Source organism: Hyperolius riggenbachi, chromosome 5 (assembly GCF_040937935.1).
Source record: "Hyperolius riggenbachi isolate aHypRig1 chromosome 5, aHypRig1.pri, whole genome shotgun sequence".
NCBI classification, from domain to species: domain Eukaryota; kingdom Metazoa; phylum Chordata; class Amphibia; order Anura; family Hyperoliidae; genus Hyperolius; species Hyperolius riggenbachi.
The window spans coordinates 163,166,128-163,189,617 of record NC_090650.1 but is presented as its reverse complement, the minus strand read 5'-3'; the positions used below and the strand labels follow the sequence as shown (position 1 = coordinate 163,189,617).

At 42.6% G+C, this 23,490-nt stretch overlaps 1 protein-coding gene across 1 annotated transcript in view; it reads left to right on the top strand.

Annotated features, from left to right (window-relative positions):
- The window catches only part of VPS41 (VPS41 subunit of HOPS complex), a 1,049,902-nt gene that overhangs the window by 302,515 nt on the left and 723,897 nt on the right, over window positions 1-23,490 (top strand). The window contains exon 7 of the mRNA XM_068238292.1: window positions 16,117-16,183. Within this exon, the coding sequence (XP_068094393.1) occupies window positions 16,117-16,183 (67 nt within the window). The remainder of the gene's footprint in view (window positions 1-16,116; window positions 16,184-23,490) is intronic.

The following is a 23,490-nucleotide window of genomic DNA, read 5'->3' as shown; positions in this document are numbered from 1 at the left end:
TGGAACTGTTTTCTGAGAATGTTATGGAAGATCTTAAAAAAGTGGAGCAAGATTTCAAGCAGAGACAAACTCAAGTCAACTTCAATATGAACAAACAGGAAAAAGATGCCTTAACTGCTTTACAGCATAATGATACTATCACCATCTGCGCAGCCGATAAAGGCAGTGCAGTGGTGGTACTTGATACATCATATTTATCAGGAAGAGATCTTGAGTCAGCTGGCCCAACAAGATGTCTATTTGAGACTCAATGGTGATCCTTTGGCCAATATAACTCGTAGAATTGATCGTCTTCTTGATCATGCAATTCAGCAAGGCACCATCGATAGTGACTTGAGAAAGTTTCTAAAAAAAGACCATCCAGCCACTCCCATCTCTTATATTCTTCCTAAAATGCATAAGAATCTACGCCGGCCATCGGGGCAGCCCATTGTGGCCGGCGTGCATTATGCGTTTGTACCGCAAGCAATTTTTGGGGATAAGTTTTTGCAGCCTTTTGTTGTTGAGCTGGATACTTCTATGTTTCTGAGTAAACTCAGTTCACTGGATGTTGGCGAGGAGGAGGTTTATCTTGGTACGTTGGATGTTGAGAGCCTCTACAGCTCCATCCCACATGATGGGCGTGTAGAGGCTGTTGATTGTTTTTTGTTACCACATTCTGATTTAGAAAACATCTCAGAGAAAGTTCGCTATTGAACTATTACGTATCTTCTTGGAAGAAAATTATTTCTTCTTTGGGGGTCATTTCTACAGACAGTTGGGAGAGACGGCCATGGGCTCGAACGTGGCCCCCTCCTATGCTAATTTATTTATGGGCCTTTACAAAGTGGCATTTGTGTATCAGAGTCTGTACTTCTGCCGGCATGTTGTATGTTGGTGGAGGTACATTGACAATGTGTGGAAGGGGCCACGTTCAGAGCTTGATTCATTCATAAAAGAACTTGGTGACAGATGTCCCTTTATTAAGTTAACCGCTCATTCAGATTTGAAATGTGTCCTATTTTTTGACACAATGGTCATTCGTCAGGAGAATCATTTTGTCACCGACCTCCATATCAAACTGACTGACCATAATTCCCTTCTGGAATTTTCTAGTTTTCACTCCCGATCGGTGAGGGAACATATTCCCCTGGGACAGTTTGCTAGGATTTCCAAAATTGTCTCCGATCCAATTAGACGTGAGCAGCGACTTCAGGAGACTGTTTCTAGATTTAGATAGCACGGCTTTCCTGACTATACTTTTAGAGAACGGGACAGTACACCTAGACATTATCAGGGTCTTAGACTCCTCTTTGTTTCCACATACAATGCCTGCAGCGCACAGCTGGGGTCTATTGTATGGAAACATTGGGGCCTCTTACGCCAATCCTTCCTCCTAACAAATTAATGAATTCAAATATCCTCCACGAGACCCCTGACGATTAGGGATAAATTGAGCCGAGACAAATATGAGACTACTGCATCCAGTGGTTAGACGGACAGATTTGGCACTTATCCATGCTTAGGTTGCCATGCTTGCAGCCATATTGTCAAGGGTGATAGTTTTATTCACCCATCTCTGGGTACCGAATTTAAGATTTGCGGCCGCTATTTTTGCGACTCAACGTATGTTGTTTATCTATTTAAATGCCCTTGTGGCTTAGCTTACGTCGGCATGACGGCACAGCCTTTACGTGTGCGCCTTTCATCTCACAAAAGTGCGATTCGTAATAAGAACCGGGAACAAACTGTGTCGTCTCACTTTGTTGAGTCCAGACATTAAATTTCACAACTCCATGTTTCACAACTCCAGGTTATACATAGTGTCCCTAGAGCCTTACGAGGTGGAGATAGACTGAAAGCTCTTTTGAAATGTGAAGCAGGATGGATTAGACGTTTAGGGACTTTGGACAGAGGAGGCTTGAACAGAGAGTATGACTTATCCTTTTGCATTTGATCGTGGTTGGATCTGTGTTTGCTCTGGTGGTCAGTGTATATTAGGTAGGGGTGTTATCCGCTCTTTTTTATGGAGAGTAGTTATAGGATGTATCTAATGTATTTATATTTACGTTGAGATGTCATTTTCCTTATGATTATTTTCCCTATTTCTCTCTATTTCTTTATGTGATAAGTATTTATATATTTGTATCATGGGGAGTGACCATTTTGAACATGTCCCTTTTCCATTTGGAGATGGTTACATTTATGTATTGCTCATTTGTGGTTTTTGCGTATATTTTTACATTTGCTGCATTGTACTTAATGCATCACACGTATTTTATGTTTTTTGAGTTTGCATATGTTTTTACGCGATGTTAACATTCTTGTACGTGTTCACATGTAGTACGATTACGTGTGTGTTTTTATGGGTCATGTGATGTTTATATGCGTTTACATCATTTTATCTGTTTCCCATCTGGTCTGTATTTTCTCTGGGCGTTTTTTTAGGGCCGTTTTGTTCTTGTGGGCAGTCTTTTGACTGTGATGTCAACGTTGGGGTGTGCTTTCTCTGTGCACAGCAGTTCCCCATCAGGTCCTCTACTCCTGAGACTTGTTCTCATTGGTCGCTCCTCTTGCACTTGTATTTTTATTGGTTGACATTTGAATCTGCACCAATATAAAAGGGTGTGTGTAAACACTGTTTGTCAGAATGAGCTTGCACCTTGAAGAAGAAGCATGACTCTTCGAAACAGCGGGCTGTAGTTGCCTCCAGCCCATTCATGCCATGTCATTTTAATTGCATGTTCAATAAAGAGCTACTTTTTCACTAAACAGTGCTGCTGATATCTTTTTTTCAATTGCGGGCTATACATTCATAAAGAAAATGGCACAATGCTAAGGTTCTTGAAAAGCATCACTGTGAGGAGCAAGATAGTGCTGCTGGTAAAGATTTTGATGTGATTTTTTACTGCTCTGTAAGGTATGGCAGAAATCACATTTTTCCCTGAAATAAGACATAGACTAAATATTAGTGTTTTTTTTTTTTTCAGAATTATTTTGACCAGAGGTACACTGGTGGGAGCGGACACAAGGTGGTTTTCACACATGCAAATACCTTTTGGCACCACTATCTGAGAGTTCTCCCATACACTATGGGCCTGATCCAATTCCCCTTCCTTGTGGACAGTTGCTGTTCCTGCGTGGGCAAACCGCAAAGTCCTTCCAGTCCTGCTAGCCTGCATGCAGCCATCACTCCAGTAGTGATTGTCTAGCGCTCCTGTTAGTTTTTGATCCTGTGGATGCCAAAGTTCTTCCAATCCTGCTAGCCTGGACGCAGCCATCACTGCGGTAGTGATTGGCTAGCACTCCTGCTAGTTCTGATCCTATGAACGTGACTATAGCAGTGATTGCTATTAGTTCTGCTACTTCGTGTTCTGTCTTGTTTGTGCCTGTGTGGATTTTTGCCATTGCTGCAGTAGCGATTAGATTGGAAAACATTTCTTCCTGTCTGTTTGTCTCTCCTTGTCTTATTCAGTATGGCAGACAACAGAAGCTCAGAGCTGTGGTCGCTCTGAGCAACCATTGTGGCCTTGTTTATTGTGGGGGTTATCGGAAGCTCAGAGCTGCGGTCGCTCTGAGCAACCTTATTCCTTGTCTCTAGTCTACAGCTTCTGCTGTGATCTGTGTTGTCTCCTTCACAAGTGAGTCCTGCACTATTTCCTGATTTCATCCAGTAACTTTTATCTTACTTAGTGGGCTCTGGTTGTACTCTTGTCTTTATACCTTGCACGCTGAAGTCCTGTGGGGTAACTGTATTCGGGTAGGCGTACTGGTCTCCCATTCACGCGGGAACTTGGCGTATAGGAGAGGAGCGTGGTATTAGATTGGGGTATAGAGGCCAGTGTTCTCCCCAGAAATTTTTTTCAGCTGGGTGGCATGAAAAAGTACCCGGGTGGTGACGGAAGGTCATGCTGGGAGGGTCACACGAAGTGGCTAATTTATTTTGGGTGCCACCTATATGCACTTATGTTAAAAGCTGCAATTAGTGGCTACAGCAGGACGTTTGGATTTGGACATGGGTAGCAATTTAAGGTTAAAGCAGAGTCCCCATCAAAAGATAGATCACGGAATTCCGCTATGAACAATCGTTCCACGATCTATTTTGAACATCGGAATTGGAGTGATGTGACCGAGAGGACACAAGTAATCGTTCAAATGCAACTAAGTTTTTGCTACCACAACCAAGTTTACTGTTTAACTGAGTAACATACAAGTTATAACCCCAATTATTAATATTGGGAGAAAACGGGCAGCGGAGCTCACAGTCAGGTGAGTTACCCCGGACTAAGAACAGACTAACAATTTAATAAGTCAGTCATAAGTTGGGTGTTTTGGGATTAGATATCCCTTGTTGGGATATAAGGTGGGGGTAATATGGTTGCTGTAAGGGGAATAGGTTGGGGGGGATGCTTCTTCTTCACGGTCTCGTCCTATATGGTATACCTTGAGTTTTGTATTGGTTCTGTAATGTTCTACAACACTACTGCAAATGGCAAAAACAGGTGACTGCAAAGTCCTCTCCTGGAATGTCCGAGGACTCAATGATAAATTTAAAAGATCACTGGTCTTTAATTATTTAAAACAACATCAACCTGATGTGTGTGTCTTACAGGAGACACATCTTACTGGTAGCCGGGTCCTAGCTTTAAAAAAACCCTGGATAGGGAGCTGTTATCATGCTACATATTCCTCATACTCAAGGGGAGTTAGTATTTTGGTACGTAGAACACTCCCATTTCAGCTTCTACACCTTAAACTTGACACACAAGGGGGATATGTTGCGATGCACGCACTAATTCATATGCAAGAAATTCTAATCGTAGGTATATACCTACCGCCCCCTGCTACGGTAAATTTATTAGATAATATAGCTCCTATGATAGCCGAATGGGCCCCTGATAAAATCATCCTAGTAGGAGACTTTAATATGGTCTTAAACCTCAATGACAGGCAAAAACCTAATCCTAAAGAACCTAAAGAGTTTCAACACTGGGTTGACAACATGGGCTTTACAGATGTGTGGAGGTGGAAACACCCGGATGTTCCTGGATACACGTGCCACTCAGCATCACATAAAACGCTGTCACGAATAGACCTAGTCCTTGCTTCTAATACTTCCCTACCAATTATACATTCTATTCAACGCCTTCCATGGGCCATATCAGATCATGCGCCACTTCTAACTACCCTTAGTCTTAGGCAATGCCCTTCCTACAGTCCATGGAGGCTCTCAGGCTACTGGATCCACGATCAGGCAGTACAAGAGAAAATCCTTTCTAGCATTACACAATTTTGGGAAACCAATAAAGATTCTACTGACAGATCAATAGTGTGGGATGCCTTCAAAGCATTTATGAGAGGGGGAATATATAACTCAAATCAAACAGTGTAAGAAAAATAGACTGTTAGAGTATCATACAATGGAGAACAGGGTCAAAGACACTGAAATACTCTACCTCACGCAGCCAGACCGAGCTTCTTACTCGGCCTGGCAGTTGGCTATAACCGAGCTTAAGCTCCTTCGTGTCGCTTCCACTAAAAAAGCTAATTTATGCTCTAAACAAAGAGTATTCAAATATGGGGATAAATGTGGGAAAATGCTAGCATGGATTACTAAAGAACATAAGCCCGCAGTGACCATTCCTGCAATAACTTCAGGAACTGGTATTACAGTTACTACATCTGAAGCAATTAATGCAGAATTTGTTAATTACTATAAAAACCTATATGCCACCAAATATTATTCCCCGATACACGAATTAAAACAATATCTCTCTAATATTTCACTGCCCACACTTACTGAGGAACAAAGAGAATCCCTGGAGCGCCCACTCACAATTGAAGAAATTGGTAATGCTACTGCTACACTTCAATCCAATAAAACCCCAGGACTAGATGGAATACCATCTGAATTTTACAAACAACACAGTGAGCTCCTCACACCGTACTTTCTTGAACTCTTCCAAAATCCTGATACTATACAATCTTTGCCTGACTCAATGCAGGAAGCCCTAATAGTGGTAATTCCTAAGGGGGGGGAAAGATCTGTTATTATGCTCTTCTTATAGGCCCATTTCTTTAATAAATATGGACGCAAAAATTCTGGCAAAAATATTAGCAAACCGACTTACACCATTGCTGAATACCCTAATACATCCTGACCAAACGGGATTCATGCCCGGCAGGGGTATTGATATTAATCTTAGACGACTCTATATAAATCTCACTGCTAAACATGACAATTCTGGACATAGGGCCATAGCCTCGTTAGACTCTGAAAAGGCCTTTGACTCTGTGGAGTGGCCCTATTTGTGGCTGATACTTCAACAATTTGGGATCGGGCCAAAATTCCTGCGATGGGTTCAGTTACTGTACGCCACTCCCAGAGCGAAGGTTCTTACTAATGGAATGGTGTCTGAAACATTCAATTTACACAGGGGAACCAGGCAAGGATGCCCTTTATCGCCTTTTTTGTTTGCTTTGGCCATCGAGCCACTTGCAACTTTGATAAGGGCAGAGGAGGGTATTATAGGGTCACGGATTGGGAATTTAACTGAAAAAATCGCATTATATGCGGATGATCTGCTCCTTTTTCTGGGGGACACTAACAATTCATTAACTACACTTTTGGCCGTTATAGACAACTTCGGCAAATATTCGGGGTTAAAAGTTAATTGGAGTAAATCCTCACTTTTTCCAATAGATGCAGATGCCAAAAAGAATGCTGTAGACTCTCCCCTAACATGGGTCTCTACATTCAAGTACCTAGGTATACAAATTACATATCCACTAAGTGACTATATTAATGTTAACCTAAATTCAATAATTGACTCGCTGGATAGACACTGCCGCACCTGGACCAGGCTACCATTGACTGTTACGGGAAGGTCCAATCTTGTTAAAATGATATATCTGCCAAAATTTACGTATGTATTCAGGCATACTCCTGTGTGGATCTCAAATTCTACTTTTAAAAGAATTGATAAAATACTTGTGAATTTTCTATGGGCGGGAGGTATGCCGCGAATCTCTCTTAATACCTTGCAATTACCTACTTCACTTGGAGGACTGTCTCTTCCCAATTTCAAATTGTATTTTTGGGCTTCTACTCTTGTGACGGCCAGATGGTGGTTTGCCCAGGACGACAGAAACACGGCATCTACACTGGAGGCAGCGGTGGTGGGATCTCTTGAGGCACTTACCCTACTACCATTTAGAGGGGCTAAAGCCTTTACAGAATTACCCGCACCTATGCTCCTAACCATTAAAGTATGGGATGCAGCCAGGAAAAAACATGCACAAACGGATGTTTATTCACCATACACTCCTCTCTGGTGTAACCCGCAGCTAGCCCAATTTCAATCTATTCCTGACCCTATAATATGGGCGAGATTTGGGATCAAATGGCTTAAGCACATAATCGTGGATGGGCAGCTATCCTCTTTTGATACCTTAAAACAAGAATATTCCCTGACGAACAAAATGTTCTTTAGGTATATTCAACTAAGGCATGCAGCCAGTTCACAATTTCCCAATAGTATTACACTAAAATCAGATCCATTAGAGGCATTGCTACTACAAAAGCACTTAGACTCTCCTCTCTCGGCCATATATGCCACTTTAATTGATACTTCATCACCTAGAGTGACTAAAGCCCTTCAAGAGTGGCAATCTGATGTGCCTGATTTAGAGGAAACGGACTGGAGGGATATGTTGGAATACATGGGCTCCTATCTTATATCAATCAAAGATAGACTCATTCAACTAAAATTTATATATAGAATATATTATACTCCTATGAGATTGGCACGTATGTATCTGGGGAGATCCGATTGTTGCCCTAGATGTAATCAAACTCCAGCAAATTTTATACATATGATGTGGATGTGTCCTCACCTGCTATCCTACTGGAATCAAATAAACACTGTTCTGCAAAAGATTTTTGAGCGACCAATTACTCTTAACCCTAAAACGCATTTATTGGGGATTGCAGAAAATATTACGCCCACGAGGAGAATGGTTAATCTCTGGGATCTCTTATGTTATTATGCCAGGAAAACTATTATAACTCATTGGATCCGTCAGGATCCCCCAAAAATGCATGACTGGGTCCACATGATAAACAAGGCCCTACCATTTTACAAACTGACATACATACAGAGAAACTGTCCTTTCAAATTCGAAAGTATTTGGATCCCATGGATTGAGTATCTTAAAGACCAAGGTATTGATTACCACTCACAATAGTAGTGGAACATGAAGTTTTTTTTTTTTTTTTCACTGTTTTGTTATTACTTGCCTGCATAGGGCAGGACCGTGAAGGGGGGATCAGGGAAGATGGGAAGGGTGGGATACTGTAGTAACTTAAGGGATGGTTATGTATGTAACTGTACAATGTGTTGTATTTGTTGAATCTGTGTTAAAGAAAAACTTCAATAAAACTTATTAAAAAAAAAGTTTTTGCTACCGATTTTAGCGGAAACTATCGTTTAATTTTAACAATCATTTCCGATGTGATTGATCAGGATGTTCTTTCAAAACAAAATAAGCATCACGGTTTGTAAGCCATCTGTAACTCGTTGTTTAATGAATCTTCGTTAAACTATGGTCATGTGGAATGATCGTCTGTTGTGTAATTTTTATGTGGGTATGGACGTTTTGGACTAAGATCATAACCAATGCCTGCTGTAAAAGATTGCCATTAAGATGCAGGTGGGTATGATGTATAGGTAATCAGCTAGATAGACAGCTTAGCCCGGGAATCACAATGAGCTGTGTAAATAGATCGTCACAGGTCAGCAGCAGCTGTATCCCCCTGAGATTTCTCACTGTTTGATTTCCCGGAGACACACATGGGGGAGGAAGCCTACAGCTTGAGGAGTCCTTCACATGCTGTCTAGCAATCCTCCGATGTTTTATTACACACTCTGAAAACAAGAGGCCAGCGTGTCAAAGGAGGATGACTGACCTGATCACACTAAAGAGAAGCATCCTCGTTTTCTCCCCTCTCCCACCACGTTTACAGCAGGAAAACACACAGACCCAGCGGCTTGTAAAAGTTCCATAACGGCAGCACATTAGCTGACCTACAATACAGGCTACGCCCCCCGCTGGAGAAGCTGTAACGTGACTGGCTGACAGCAGTAGTGAGAGGCAGTCTTCTGAGCTGCATGAGGAGGGCGGGATGACACAACGTCATACAGTAGTTTCCCTGTCCCTCCCTCCGCACCACTGACACAGACGGGAATTGAGGAACACCGGGCGTTTGTAAAAGCAGTTACCGCACATGGAGGCTAGCGATTGGCAGCCGGGCGCTCAGGAATTTCAGGTAATAGGCTCTAGGGAGAACACTGGAGGCTGAAGAATGGCAAGAAATCTGCCAGGCCTTACAAATACCATAACAAACTGAAAGCAGTTAGGAACAGAGCCACAAATTTCCAGGTCATGTAAAATCACAGAGATGGGTCAATGCATTCTAAGATCCATATTACGCAGGTACAGTATGTAGAGAGCGTCATGGAATGGGTTTCCATGGCCGAACGGTAGCATTCAAGCTTTACATTATGTATGTGCAATGCCAAATGTCAGATGCAGTGAGTTAATGCTCGCAGCCACTGGATGCTGGAAATGGGAAGAAATGTTCTCTGTCTGGAAATCCAATGGATGAGTCCTGGTTTGGCTGGTGCCAGGATTTCTGTTCAAAACTGACTGTGCACAAAGCAAAGTCCATGAACATATGGATGGGCAAGTTTGGTGTTCCTTCACAAGGGAACCTGAAGTAAGAGGGATATGGAGGCATTTTTATTTCATTTTAAACAATACCAGTTGCCTGGCAGTCCTGCTGATTTTTTGACATCAGTAGTATTCACATTACAAACCAATCCAGTCAGACTTAAATCAGATCACGTGATCTGCATGTTTCCTCAGGGTCTATGACTAAAATCATTAGAAGCAGAGGAATCAGCCAGGCAATGCACATTGTTTAAAAGGAAATACATATGGGAGTCTCAGTATCCCTCCCACTTCTGCTTTTACCCAAAAGAATACCTTTGGGTTAAATTGGAGTGGAGAATTTGAGGCAGGCTTTCACATCCACTATCAGTGCCCTGACCTCACCAATGCTCTTTTGGAAGAATGATCACAATTCCCATAAACATACTAAACCTTTTAGAAAGGCTTCCCAATGAGTTGACCAACTCCATATTAACTCCTAAGGATTATGAATGGGATATTATGAAATTAAAGTTCATGCCTGTGTAGATGCAGGTGTCCCAGACTTTTGCAATATAGTGTGTATATACTGTATGTGTACTGTATATGTGTGTCTGTGTGAGTGTGTGAACTAAATGTTTGTGTTTACAGCAGTGCAGAGGACTATAGAAGGGAACAGTGGCCAGCTAATGCTAGGACCTTTCACTCAGTTGGGGATTTGCAAATGTGTTCTTTGCTTCCCCTGAGACTGGTCAGCTGGCACTTGTCGGTGGTATCATCAGCTATAATAATAACTTAATACAACTAAGTAGAAGAAGTAGAGTGTTGTACCGTGTTAGCCATCAGTAAAAGCAAGGAGTTTTGAATCAGGATGATACCATTTATTGGCTAACTTAGAGATGAGTAAACAGTGAGCTTTTGGCTTCTAAAATGCCTTCGTCGGACTGGTTCCTGAACAAAACTGAAAAACACAGTTTATATACACTGACATACAGAGGAGAAACATTCTTTAGCAAACATAAATGTAATTAAATGCCTTAACTGTTACTCAGGAAGCTTTTCCAGGCATCCTGGCTAAATTGATAAGATCAACAGTTCCCTCAACATAACATAAAGTAGACTCTGGTGATGGGGAGACATCGGAAATTCTGAGTTCAAATTGTAACTGGGCTGGTTACATGCACCATTAATTCTAAGCTAAAGAGAATTGAGCCATTTGAAACCAGCACATGAAAGCAAATGAAATTAATAGTAACAGTAAACACCATCTTACACAGCATATGACACAAAAAAATGAATGAAAAGACAGAACAATTAACAGAATTGTGGCATTTAAAACCCACCGTACCAGCACAAGAAGTTAGAGTCCTTGGTTAAACCATCTTCTACAGTTTTGAATCAATGTATAAACTTTGTTTCTTGTGTTAGTCTCATGTTTTCTGATTTGAAGTCACCCACAAATACAGTGATGCGAAAATCGTGTAAACTGTGTCCAGGTAAACGAAAGTGTGTTGGTATTGGGAGATCAGTATATTTTGTAATATCCTTTTTTTTGCTGTTAATAGTGAACCTGTGGTGTGCGATCACGCAGTGGTTGACTTGTTTCTCCCATATAAATTCCTTTGGGGCATTTTGCACACATGATCAGGTATACGACATTAGATGAGTCGCAAGGTACCTAGTGTTTATATTTTAAATATCCAGGGCCCCAATGTTAACCAATCCTGTTAAAAATATTTTCTCGGCTGTTTGACAATGTATAGGATGGCCAGTGAGGTGTGCACATAGTGGGGAAGAGTTATGTGAGCATGAGTATGTGATTATGAACACTGAGCATTATAGAGATCTGGGATAGGTGTTTTAAAATGGTTTGGGAAATATAAGGTTTAGAAACAGGCAGTGATGTAATTTTAAGAATGATATGTATTACGCTGTAAGGGTGATGCCCTTTTGATGGCGGAACTTGCAGGCTGCGGAGGATAGGCGGACCTATGATGACGCTGCAGAGGGGAGGAATTACTTAAGGTACGCTAGACGCAACAGACTCTGTGCCCCTGATGAGTCATTTATGACGAAATCGATTGGGCGGAGTCTGATGCGGAAGGAGCTGTAGCGTCTGTTTGCAGCGGCGAGGCACGGACGGTCGCACCACCCACCGAGCGCGCGGCGGAGGTGGAGAGGGACCATAAGGTATTCCGGAGCCTGCCAGCCATGGCCATCATTATGGGGGAGAGCCCGTTTAACAAATTACTCTGAATGTGATTTTACAGAGGAGCATGTGAGTGCATTTGTATTTTATTAATAAATATTTTAAAGCAATATTGCACTATATGGAGTTTTCTATTGAGGTATGGTGTCATATCGAGAGGAAAAGTCGGTTTGAAGGAAGGGATTCCTAACACTTGTTGCCAGAAAGGTGGGGGACGACCCGGGAACGGTCCTAAGGCTCATTTAGACCACTTTTCTGGTCTGTCTATGCAGTGAGTGGCACACAAAGGGTGTTGGTGGTGGCCTCTCTATGTATGAAGATTGGCAGGCAATTTGAGTGATGAAGACAACCTCTTGTATGGACTTTTAAAATAGTGTTTTTAACAATTTATTAGTCAGTTGTTCTATTTATTTGCCTATTCCTTGTTATTAGTTAATTGAGTTGAGTGAACCCACCGTGAGCGGTGTATATTTTATTGTGTGGAGGAGGCGAACTGGTGTTTTTGACATAATCTGTGCAGGCACAACAGGTGCTATCTGCTGAGGGTGCAGACCTCTTGTGATTATACCTTGTACTTTGTATTCCTGTTGTGTACCTGGTATTAGTATCCTGTCCGTGGAATGGATTTATTTACAGGTCCCACACTTTTTCCCTCGGCAGGGGAATGTTCCATTCTGTTCTTGCCTATTTAAGGCACTCTTGATGATCATCTGCTCAAAGGGAACCTAAACTGAGAAAGGATATGGATTTTTCCTTTTAAAATAATACCAGTTACCTGACTCTCTTGCTGATCCTTTGTCTCTAATACTTTCAGCCACAGCCCCTGAACAAGCATGCAGATCAGATGCTCTGACTGAAGTCAGACTGGATTAGCTACATGCTTGTTTCAGGTCTGTGATCCAGCCACTACTGCAGCCAAAGATCAGCAGGACTGCCAGGCAACTGGTATTGTTTAAAAGGAAACATTCATATCCCTCTCAGTTTAGGTTCCCTTTAAGATTGGGTGGCTGTCGGAATGCTAGGAGAGGAGGTTCAGGGAGGTTCACAGAGAATATCTCAGGGTGGTTGGAAAACATTTTGAAACCTCTAGTCTGTAAAAGACCCAGCTACATACAAGATACTACACACCTCCTGAACCAACTGGCAGCCATTGGTCAAGTGCCTGGAGGCACCATTCTTGCCACTATGGATGTAGAGTCTCTGTACACCAACATTCCCCAAAATGATGGTATTGCGGCCTGTTGCAAATATCTTCAAGGTTTGGGCACACCTATAAAGCCAATTGCTGGACTGATGAGATTCGTTCTCACCCACAATTATTTCACTTTTGGAGAGGACCTCTATTTACAGCAAATGGGAGTGGCAATGGACTCACGGTTTGCACCGCAGTACGCAAATCTCTTCATGGCAAAGATTGAAGAATACCACCTAGATACGTGTCATATAAAACCCATGGCCTACTTCCGTTTTATAGACGATATCTTGATCATCTGGTTTGAAAGTGAGGAGGATCTTATCCAATTTCACAGGAACTTAAATGCCTTCCATCCCACAGTCAAACTGAAACTGAGCTACTATCACAGGGAGGTTAACTTTCTTGACACCACCATATACATCAGAGAGAACAGCCTACAAACGTCCATGTACCGCAAACAGACGGATCGTCCCACATACCTCAGGTATGACAGTTTCCACCCCAAACATATAAAGAATTCCATAATTTACAGCCAGGCAATAAGATGCAATAGGATCTGTTCTGACAGGGATGACAGAGTAACACCTGGGTTACCTGAAGAAGAATTTCATTAAACAGGGATACAATCCTCTAATGGCTGAGACCCAAATCAAGAAAGCTAACAACATCCCTAGGACTCAGCTCCTGGAGTACAAGCAGAACCAGGAAGAGAGCCGTGTCCCACTGGTGGTCACCTACAACCCACGCCTGGAAATCTTAAGAAATATTGCAAAAGAACTTCATCCTGTTCTACACAAGGATCAGAGGCTGAAAAAGATATTCCCTGGACCTCCCTTCCTAGCGTTCTGACAGCCACCCAATCTTAAGCAGATGATCGTCAGGAGTGCCTTAAAGCGGACCCAAACCAAACATTTTTTTTTATTAAAAATATTTAGTTGCACCATCTGACACATACAAAGATAAATAAACACTCCTTCAAACCTATGAGCATTTCAGTGCATGCTTTTCACCCTTCTCTTTTTATATCTAGGGTTATACTGGGGGCAGCCATTAGCAATTCCTCCATTGCCAGACACCATCTACTCCAGCAGTTTGCCGGAAAAATCCCGGCAATTTGAAAATAAGGGAGGGGTTCCTCCAATAAATGTAAAATATTTTATATTTGTCATCATGCAGCTGAAAAAAGGCTGCTATTTATTATTATAATTTAGAAAATAGGTTTTATTTCTGAAATCTTGTATTTTTAATTTGGGTCCACTTTAAATAGGTAAGAACAGAATGGAACATTCCCTTGCCGAGGGAAAAAGTGTGGGACCTGTAAATGCTTCCATTCCACAGACAGGATACTAATACCTGGTACACAACAGAAATACAAAGTACAAGGTACCTTTTCCTGCGATTCATCTAATGTGGTATACCTGATCATGTGTGCAAAATGCCCCAAAGGAATTTATGTGGGAGAAACAAGTCAACCACTGCGTGATCGCATGACACACCACAGGTTCACTATTAACAGCAGAAAAAAAAGGATGTTTCAAAATATACTGATCTCCCAATACCAACACACTTTTCATTTACCTGGACACAGTTTACACGATTTTCACGACACTGTATTTGTGGGTGGCTTCAAATCGGAAAACATGAGACTAACACAAGAAACAAAGTTTATGCATTGATTCAAAACTGTAGAAGATGGTTTAAACAAGGACTCTAACTTCTTGTGCTGGTACGATGGGTTTTAAATGCCACAATTCTGTTGATTGTTCTGTCTTTTCATTCATTTTTTGTGTCATATGCTGTGTAAGATGGTGTTTACTGTTACTATTCATTTAATTTGCTTTCATGTGCTGGTTTCAAATGCCAGAATTCTCTTTAGCTTAGAATTAATGGTGCATGTAACTAGCCCAGTTACAATTTGAACTCGGAATTTCCGATGTCTCCCCATCACCAGAGTCTACTTTGTTAAGGTGGCCATACACTGGCCCGATTCACCGCCGTTTCGACAGCAGATTCGATCACTGGGATCGAATCTGCTGGCAATCGTTCGCGCTACACGCCGAATTTCGATCATTTTCGTCCGATCCCGTCGATCGCTCCGTGCGGAAAATTAGCGTTGATCACCCGCGGGTAGGGAGCGCGTCGCTAGCGGCGTTCGAGTACCCGACGACCGACGCAATAGAGCCGCATACATTACCTGCTCCGCCGGCACGTCTACGCCCGGTCACCGCTGCTCCGTGTCCGCGCTGGTCTCCGGCATGCTTCAGTTCCTCCGGCCCGGCAGGAAGTTTAAACAGTAGAGGGAGCGCTGTACTGTTTAAACTTCCTGCCGGGCAGGAAGAAGTAAAGCATGCCAGGGCCGGAGACCAGAGCGGAGACGGAGCAGCGGTGACCTGGGGACTGGAGTCGCGTCGGCGGAGCAGGTAATGTGTGCGGGTGGGGGGAGCGGCGGCAGCACCACCACAACAGATTGTGAACGGTTTCAGGCTGAAATCGGTTCACAATCTGTTTGCAGTAAAGGTAGCCATACGATCCCTCTCTGATCAGATTCGATCAGATAGGGATCTGTCAGTTGGTCGAATCTGATGGCAAATCGACCAGTGTATGGCTACCTTTATGTTGAGGGAACTGTTGATCTTATCAATTTAGCCAGGATGCCTGGGAAAGCTTCCTGAGTAACAGTTAAGGCATCTAATTACATTTATGTTTGCTAAAGAATGTTTCTCCTCTGTATGTCAGTGTATATAAGCTGTATTTTTCAGTTTTGGTCAGGAACCAGTCCGACGAAGGCATTTTAGAAGCCGAAAGCTCACTGTTTACTCATCTCTAAGTTAGCCAATAAATGGTATCATCCTGATTCAAAACTCCTTGTTAATACAACTCAGAGGGAGACCTTTTCACTGGAAACACGTGCCATCTATCATTTTAATTACAAATTATCCTTTTTTTTTGATAATCCTGCACTTTAATTGAATTTGGGAAATTAACTGCTGTTCTATTCTAATTTATTTTGTTTGTTTTGCAGATTTGTTCAGTGAAAGAGAGACATGCAAGTGAAATAAGAGACCTACCAAATCGTTACGTAGAAATTGGTGAGTATTTCCACCAATAGGATACGTAGTGTGCATAGAAATCAGTGGAAGACGCACCAATATCTTGTTTTATTCATGGATTCACTTTTAAACTAATTCCGGAGAAAAATTGTTTGTCTCTTCTTTCCAAATATCTGATGTGTGAATCACTAAAACAGTTTAGCAATACTTTGTTTTTAACTGCTTTAACACTGCCTCATGCCAATTGGCGTGAACGCGGTGGCTCCCCCAGAACCACGTAACGCCAAACGGTGTTAAGTCCTGGGGCGTGGTTTGCAGGGGATCGTGTGCGCATTGGCGGGCACATCTCCGTATGAATGACTGAGCTCCGCTCCGTCATCAGTCCCCCAGCGGTGATCGCCGCTAGGAGACTGTTAGACAGCAAAACTGCCATCTATTTACATTGTACAGCGCTACGATCTACAGCAGCGCTGTACTGGGGACATCAGTGTCACTCGGCTGTCCCCTGGGGAGGCCCAACCCAAGAGCGATTGGCTCTCCTAGGCTGAGGCCTATGACAGCCTATCGCTGTCATTGGCTGGTGGGGGGAAGGAGGGGGGAATAAATAAAAAAAAATAAGGAAATTTATTTAAAAAAAAACAAATAAACAAACATGCCAACAGCGATCAGAGCCCACCAACAGAAAGCTCTGGAATCACTTGTGTGCTGAGTTGTACGGCCTTGCAGCGAGCCCTTAAAGCTGCAGTGGCCTGAATTGTAAAACATTGCCTGGTTGCTAGGAGGTGTAAGCCAATGGTCCTGAAGTGGTTAAAACAACCTTTCCAGCACAGACTTCCAAAGTCAAGTGTGAAATAGACTGTATATATACCGTATTTTTTGGACTATAAGACACTTTTTCTCCCCCAAAAGTGGTAGTAAAAAGTCAGTGTATCTTATAGTGTGAATATACGGCCAGGAGAAGCTCTTGCATATCCACACACGTGCTTCTCGTCTCCTCCCCATCTTGTCTCAGTATGCTGCTTGCGAGTGCTGAAGCTTCTCCTGCATGCCAGGGGATTGCTCTGCAAATGTCTCTCTCCTCTGATACAACTGATACAGCTAGATGAACTGAAGTGCCCAAACCCTGCACTCATCCTGTGGTCTCTCCTGCTATGTAATCCGATATGACAGTGTGCTGAAGTCTCTCTTGCCTTTTGGGGATCATGCTGTGAATTACCCACTCTCTCTCCCTCCTCCTCTGATCTGATACAGCATGGAGATCATATGCTGTGAATTACACAACCTCTATCCCTCCTCCTCCGATCTGATACAGCCATGTCTCCATGCTGCGTACAACCATCCTCCTTCCTCCACACAGGGCCGGTCCTGGACTTTCTGCCGCCTGAGGCAAAGATCGCGAAGGCGCCCCCCCCCCCCCCCCGGGCCGACCCTCCCCCCCCCTCCCTCTTTTCCTTAAAGCAAAATTAAAGAAGACCGCTTCAGTTTCTGCTCTACAGTGAATTAACTATCACATACCTTGCATTACTGAAGACCTGTAGGAAGAGTATGCTTTGAAGGAGAATGAAAAGTTTGCTTTCAGGGCTCCAGATTGGCAATCCTAAAAAAAAAACACATAAAGTTTAATTCAATAGTCCAAGAGAGGGAGAGAAAGAGAAAAGACAAAAAGAGGAGAGGGATAAGGCTACATAGTCTGTGTGTCTGTGTGTTTACTCTGTAAAGTAGATACCTTATCTTGCATGTATGTGAAGAGAATCCAACAAGTCATTGAAAAGGTATTCGAGGACCAAAGGAGGAACAAAGAAGAGTTTGCACCTTAGGCTTCCAGAAGATTGACACACCTATAAAAATAAACTATAATGGAGTCAAACAGTGAGACAGAAGAGGAGAGGGAAGAGTAGAGGAAAAGGGGAGGGAGGAGAGGAGAAGATAGTGCAGTCAACTAGAGAGACAGAAAATGAGAGGAGAGAGAAGAGGAACAGGAAAGAGGGGAGAGGAGGGAAGAGAGGAGAGAGAAGAGGAGATAGTGCAGTAAAATAGTGAGACAAAAGAAGGAACATGAGAGGGGATGGGAGAGGGAAGGAGGAGGAAAGGGAAGAGGAGAGGGGAAGGAGAGAAAAGAGGAGATAGTGCAGCCAAATAGTGAGACAGAAAAAGGAATGGGAGAGGGAAGAAGAAAGGAGAGAGAGAAGAAGAGAGGGGGAAGGAAGGGAAGAGGAAGGAACAGGAGAGGAGAGGGGAGAGAAGGACACATGGTCTCTGTTTACCTTGCATGCATGTTAGTTAAATCCAGAGTGCCATTGAAGCCAAGCCATATTTTAGGACCAAAGACCTCTAGAAGTTTTCTCCCCAGGGCCAGACCTCCAACTTATTGAAGATTGGTGTGGCAGAACCCCGTCTGCGATCCAAACACACTCAATAGGCCATAAAGTAAAATCATGAGTACATTCATTGAATACAAAACATAACAAATAGTTAAAAGTCATAAATATAACCTGTAGCAGGAAAGAGGTATGCAGTCTAGTAACCAAGCAATATCCAACACCATAAGTTCTTGTGATTCACAATATGCATAGCTTGCCAGAACGCTAGAGATTAGGCTGACCTTTAGCGCCACCTAAAAAAAACCAGTCTCTTTATCAGAGTAACGTAGCCCAGTCAGGGCAAAAATTATAGTCCCTTAATCCAGATAGCCTTTTTCTCAGTAATAGACACTCAATATAGCGTGCATAAGAAGACATATGTCCAATTGCAACGTCTAATCAGATTGTACAGTCTCTTGTTAGATTTTATGGAGACATCCCATGTATTAAATCCTGTTGAGCGGATATTGAAGAGAAGGGGATGCCCATTTGCAGTAACATGATTCCTCATATGCAGATACCTTTTGCATAGCTGGATAGGGCATGGCATGCATGCAGGCTGGAATATTAGCAGGCAGGAAACAGCTTGTTCAGCATAAGGTTCAAATTATTGACACCTATAAAAATAAATGGAGAGTCAAAGAGTACACCAGGAGAGGGAAGAGGGAGAGAAGGACACATGGTCTGTTTACCTTGCATGCATGTTAGGGAAATCCAGAGTGTGACGTTGAAGCCATATTGTAGGACCAAAGACCTCTAGAAGTTTGCTCCCAGGCCTCCAAATTGACACCTATAAGAAATAAATGGAGTCAAATCGTAAAACAGGAGAGGGAAGAGGAAAGGGAAGAGGAAGAGGAAAGGGAAAGAGGAAAGGGAAGAGGAAAGGGAAAACGGAAAGAGGGAAGGGAAGAGGAAAGGGAGACAGGAAAGGGAAGAGGAAGAGGAAAGGGAAGAGGAAAGGGAAGAGGAAAGGGAAATAGGGAAGAGGAAAGGGAAGAGAAGAAGAAAGCTTAGAGGAGAGGTGAGAGGGAAGAGGAAAAGGGCAGAGGAAAGGGGCAGAGGAGGACACATGGTCTGTTTACCTTGCATGCATGTTAGGGAAATCCAGATTGTGACGTTGAAGCCATATTGTAGGACCAAAGACCTCTAGAAGTTTGCTCCCAGGCCTCCAAATTGACACCTATAAGAAATAAATAAATGGAGTCAAATCGTAAAAGGGGAGAGGAAAGGGAAGGAGGCAGAGGAAAGGGAAGGGGGCAGAGGAGGACACATTGTCTGTTTACCTTGCATGCATGTTAGGGAAATCCAGAGTGTGACGTTGAAGCCATATTGTAGGCCCAAAGACCTCTAGAAGTTTGCGCCCAGGCCTCCAAATTGACACATATAAGAAATAAATAATGGAGTCAAATAGTAAAACAGAACAGGAGAGGGAAGGGGAGAGGGAAGGTAAGGAGGAGAATGGAGAGGGAAGAGGAGAGAAGGCCACATGGTCTCTGTTTTATAAAGGTGTAAGCAAAATACCTTAGATGCATGTGAAGAGAATCCAAAGAGTGACACCCGTTTCTTTAACTTCTGTAACATTCTTTAAACAGTTTCTTCTTAGTATGCCCAACCCATGGCAACTTTAGTCTTCAACTCGTTATAAACGTCAACTTGTGCATCTTCAACTCGTTATAAACGTCAACTTGTGCATCTTCAACTCGTTATAAACGTCAACTTGTGCATTTTCAACACGTTATAAACGGCAACTTGTGCATCTTCAACTCGTTATAAACGTCAACTTTTAAAAAACTTGAATTACAAGAAAGGTGCCTTTCGTGCCTTGGCGGAGGCAAAGGCTGTAATTGCTTCATCCACATTAATAATTTCGGCCAACTCATGCTCTATTGATATTGTAGCAAGTCCCAGAAGTCTCTCTTGTGTCATTGTAGGCCGCAAATAGGTTTTAATTAATTTCAGCTTCGAAAAACTACGTTCACCACTTGCAACAGTGACAGGAAGTGTAAGGAGAATACGAAGAGCAATGCAGGTGTTTGGATATATGGTAGACATTTTGGTTTTGTAAATGTTCTCCAGAACAGCCCTTGGTGTCATGCAGTCGTTGGGTAAATATCTACACAGTGTATGAAGCTCATAACACAAGTCTGCAGCTTCAATATCTCATTTTTGTCTTGACAAAGTGCTGTGTCCAGCTTATTACATTGCTCACGTACTTCTTCTGCAGTCAGTTCCTTAACTGTCGGAATTTTGTACAGTATACCGAAGATGCTGCTATATTATTTAACCTGCAGGAAACGGTCCTCCACTGACTGGAGTGCACAGTCTAGAATGCGGTTAAAAAACTGCACTTTAAAATTCTGTTTTGGGTCAGTGACCCGCTCATCCAATGATTCATAGTCAAAGTGCCTTTTAGTGCGATGGATTCTCCCAATCGGAGCAGGTGGAAAATTAGCTTCAATCTTAAGCTCTTCAGCCGATGTTTGAGTAGTCTTGATTACCTTTTCAAACTCCTCATCTGTACGGTAATTTTGCAGAAACAATTTTGTTTTTTCAAGCTGTTCCATTGCTCCCGAAAGATCAGCTTCAATTTCCTGGAGTCTCTTGCTTGTGATGTTAATGTTGAACAAGATACCACAACACTAATCCACACAAGAATTTAAAGCTGCAAATATTTTTTTGGATGCCTCTTGCTATGGTTTTTGATCGAGTTGCCCCTGTCAAAGTGGAATCTTCCATGGCAGCAGAAAGTGCAGCATCTACTTTTCCAATTTGATTCCGGACAGCTTTAACAGCATCAATTCGGCTCTCCCAGCGAGTGGTGCTCAATGGCTTGAGTGTAATCCATTGCTGTGTTACTGACAGGTGTTCCTTTAGAACAGTCCAGCGGTGTGTTGAAGCAGAAAAAAAAACATACAAACTCTGTATTATATTGAAGAACTCAACTGCCTCAATACAGGTAGATGCAGCATCACTAACAACCAGGTTTAATGAATGGGAGCTGCACGGGACATAAAAAGCTTGTGAATTTATCCGGCGAACTTGAGCCTGCACACCATTAATTTTGCCTTTCATGTTTCAACCGTTATCGTAACCTTGGCCCCACATGTCATGAACACTAATTCCAAATGATTCCAGTTCCTGAAGCAGTACTGTCGTCATGCCAGCTCCTGTCGTGTCATCTATATCAATAAATGTTAAAAAGTGTTCTTTAATGGAGACAGCTGCAGAGTTGCTTTTCGTACTTTCGGTTGCTGTGACAAATCGCACAATTAACGTAATCTGCTCTTTGTGGCTTATATCGGGAGTACAATCCAAAATAATAGAATAATACTTTGCAGCATGAAAATGTGCCAAAATCTTCTACTTGATCTGCTGAGCTAGTAGCGGTATAATTTCATTTTGATTTCTTTTTCCAAGATAATGATTGTGTGCTTCCTTGTTGGTAATTCTGTTCAAATGCCTCTTCATTACCTCATCAAATTCACTAATTGCCTCCACCAATTTTAGAAAGTTGCCATTGTTTGGTTGAAAAATGTTGTCACTATTTCCACGAAAAGCTAGGTTCTGCATAGCCATAGTTCTAACAAGCACCATTAGTCTCTTTAACACTTTTCTCCAATGCTGTGTTTCTGAATCAATAAGTTCTCTATTTGTGTCAGCAATGGTCAATCCGAGTCTCAGTCTAATTTCTAGGTCTTTCCATTTGTGGAATGCCATGGTATGGTATTCTGCTCGCTCATGACTTTCCGGATTCCTTATTCGATTGCTCCTATTACTAAATCCTGTTGAACACAGCAAAGAGACTGGAACTTTAGGTGGGAATAACTTGCAACAAAAGCAGAAGACATCATCTCTGCTCTCTGAGTACATCAGCCACTGTCTTTCTGCTGTCTCCAAGTTTGGCAGGTGGCGTTTGTAATATATGCGATGAAAGCTTCTGTGTTTTTTTATCTTTTGGGAAACGAGCAAGTTTGACCTGCTTTGGACCATGCAGTACCAGATAATCTCTCAATTTGCTGCTCAAATCCATCCATAGGCCAGGGTCTTGCAGCACTGATGGATCAAATTGTGATTCTTCTAACAAGGTTTGTTCCTCAGTTTCTTCTTCCATCTCTACATCCATTTGCACTCTTGAGGTAGCACTAGTAGACGCTTGACTGGTATCTCTTGAACTTTCATCGCCAGCAATATGCAGATCTGAAGAGTGATAAATACTAATTATCGAAGCACATCCGCCAGGATCAGAACTAGATGCTTGTGTCTCTTCAGGTTGTGTTGTTCCTTCTGATGTTTCTGGTGAAAGAAACTTCAGCATCGAGCCTTTCTGTTTTGCCAGAGCAGAAGCTTTAGCCTCCCTCTTCTTTTAGTATGCTGCCCCAGAGAGGAGTTTCAGCCCGTCTGACATTTTGATGTAATCTTGGGGGGGGGGGGGAGAAGGAAAAAAAAAGGGGGAAATAAACATACAGTATACATACATGTATAGAATGCTTCTGCAAAATATTCACTGCACATCATTTTTTTAAATTCAATTTTCGTAAGTGGAAGAGGTTCAAAACCATGACTCTTCCTAGAGCTAACCAGGCAACAAAAATAAACAATCTGCACGTACTCAACCTTGTAGTATAGCCTGCAAACTGCAAAGCAGGATTGACAGCACAACTGACTGGATCACCATTACCAAAAATACAAGTGCCATCACTCAACAGGCTTTTATGGGAAACACTTTATTAGTAGAAAAAAACACACGCAAGGGGGTTATCCTAAAAACAATTAAAAACACTGGAGCGCTCCGATATCAAACATGTCGCAAGCACACCTCTCATACCATTCATCCAATTGTGGACCCTGGGTAACTGCTGTGTGCACAGCCGAGACTTGCTTGTCTTCACCGGTCCTCAACCCACCCAGTTGAAGTCCGCAGAAGGCGGACGCAACGCGTAGGTGGGCGGGGCATCATCCCGCAGCTGTCCTGGAGCGTTCCGGCGT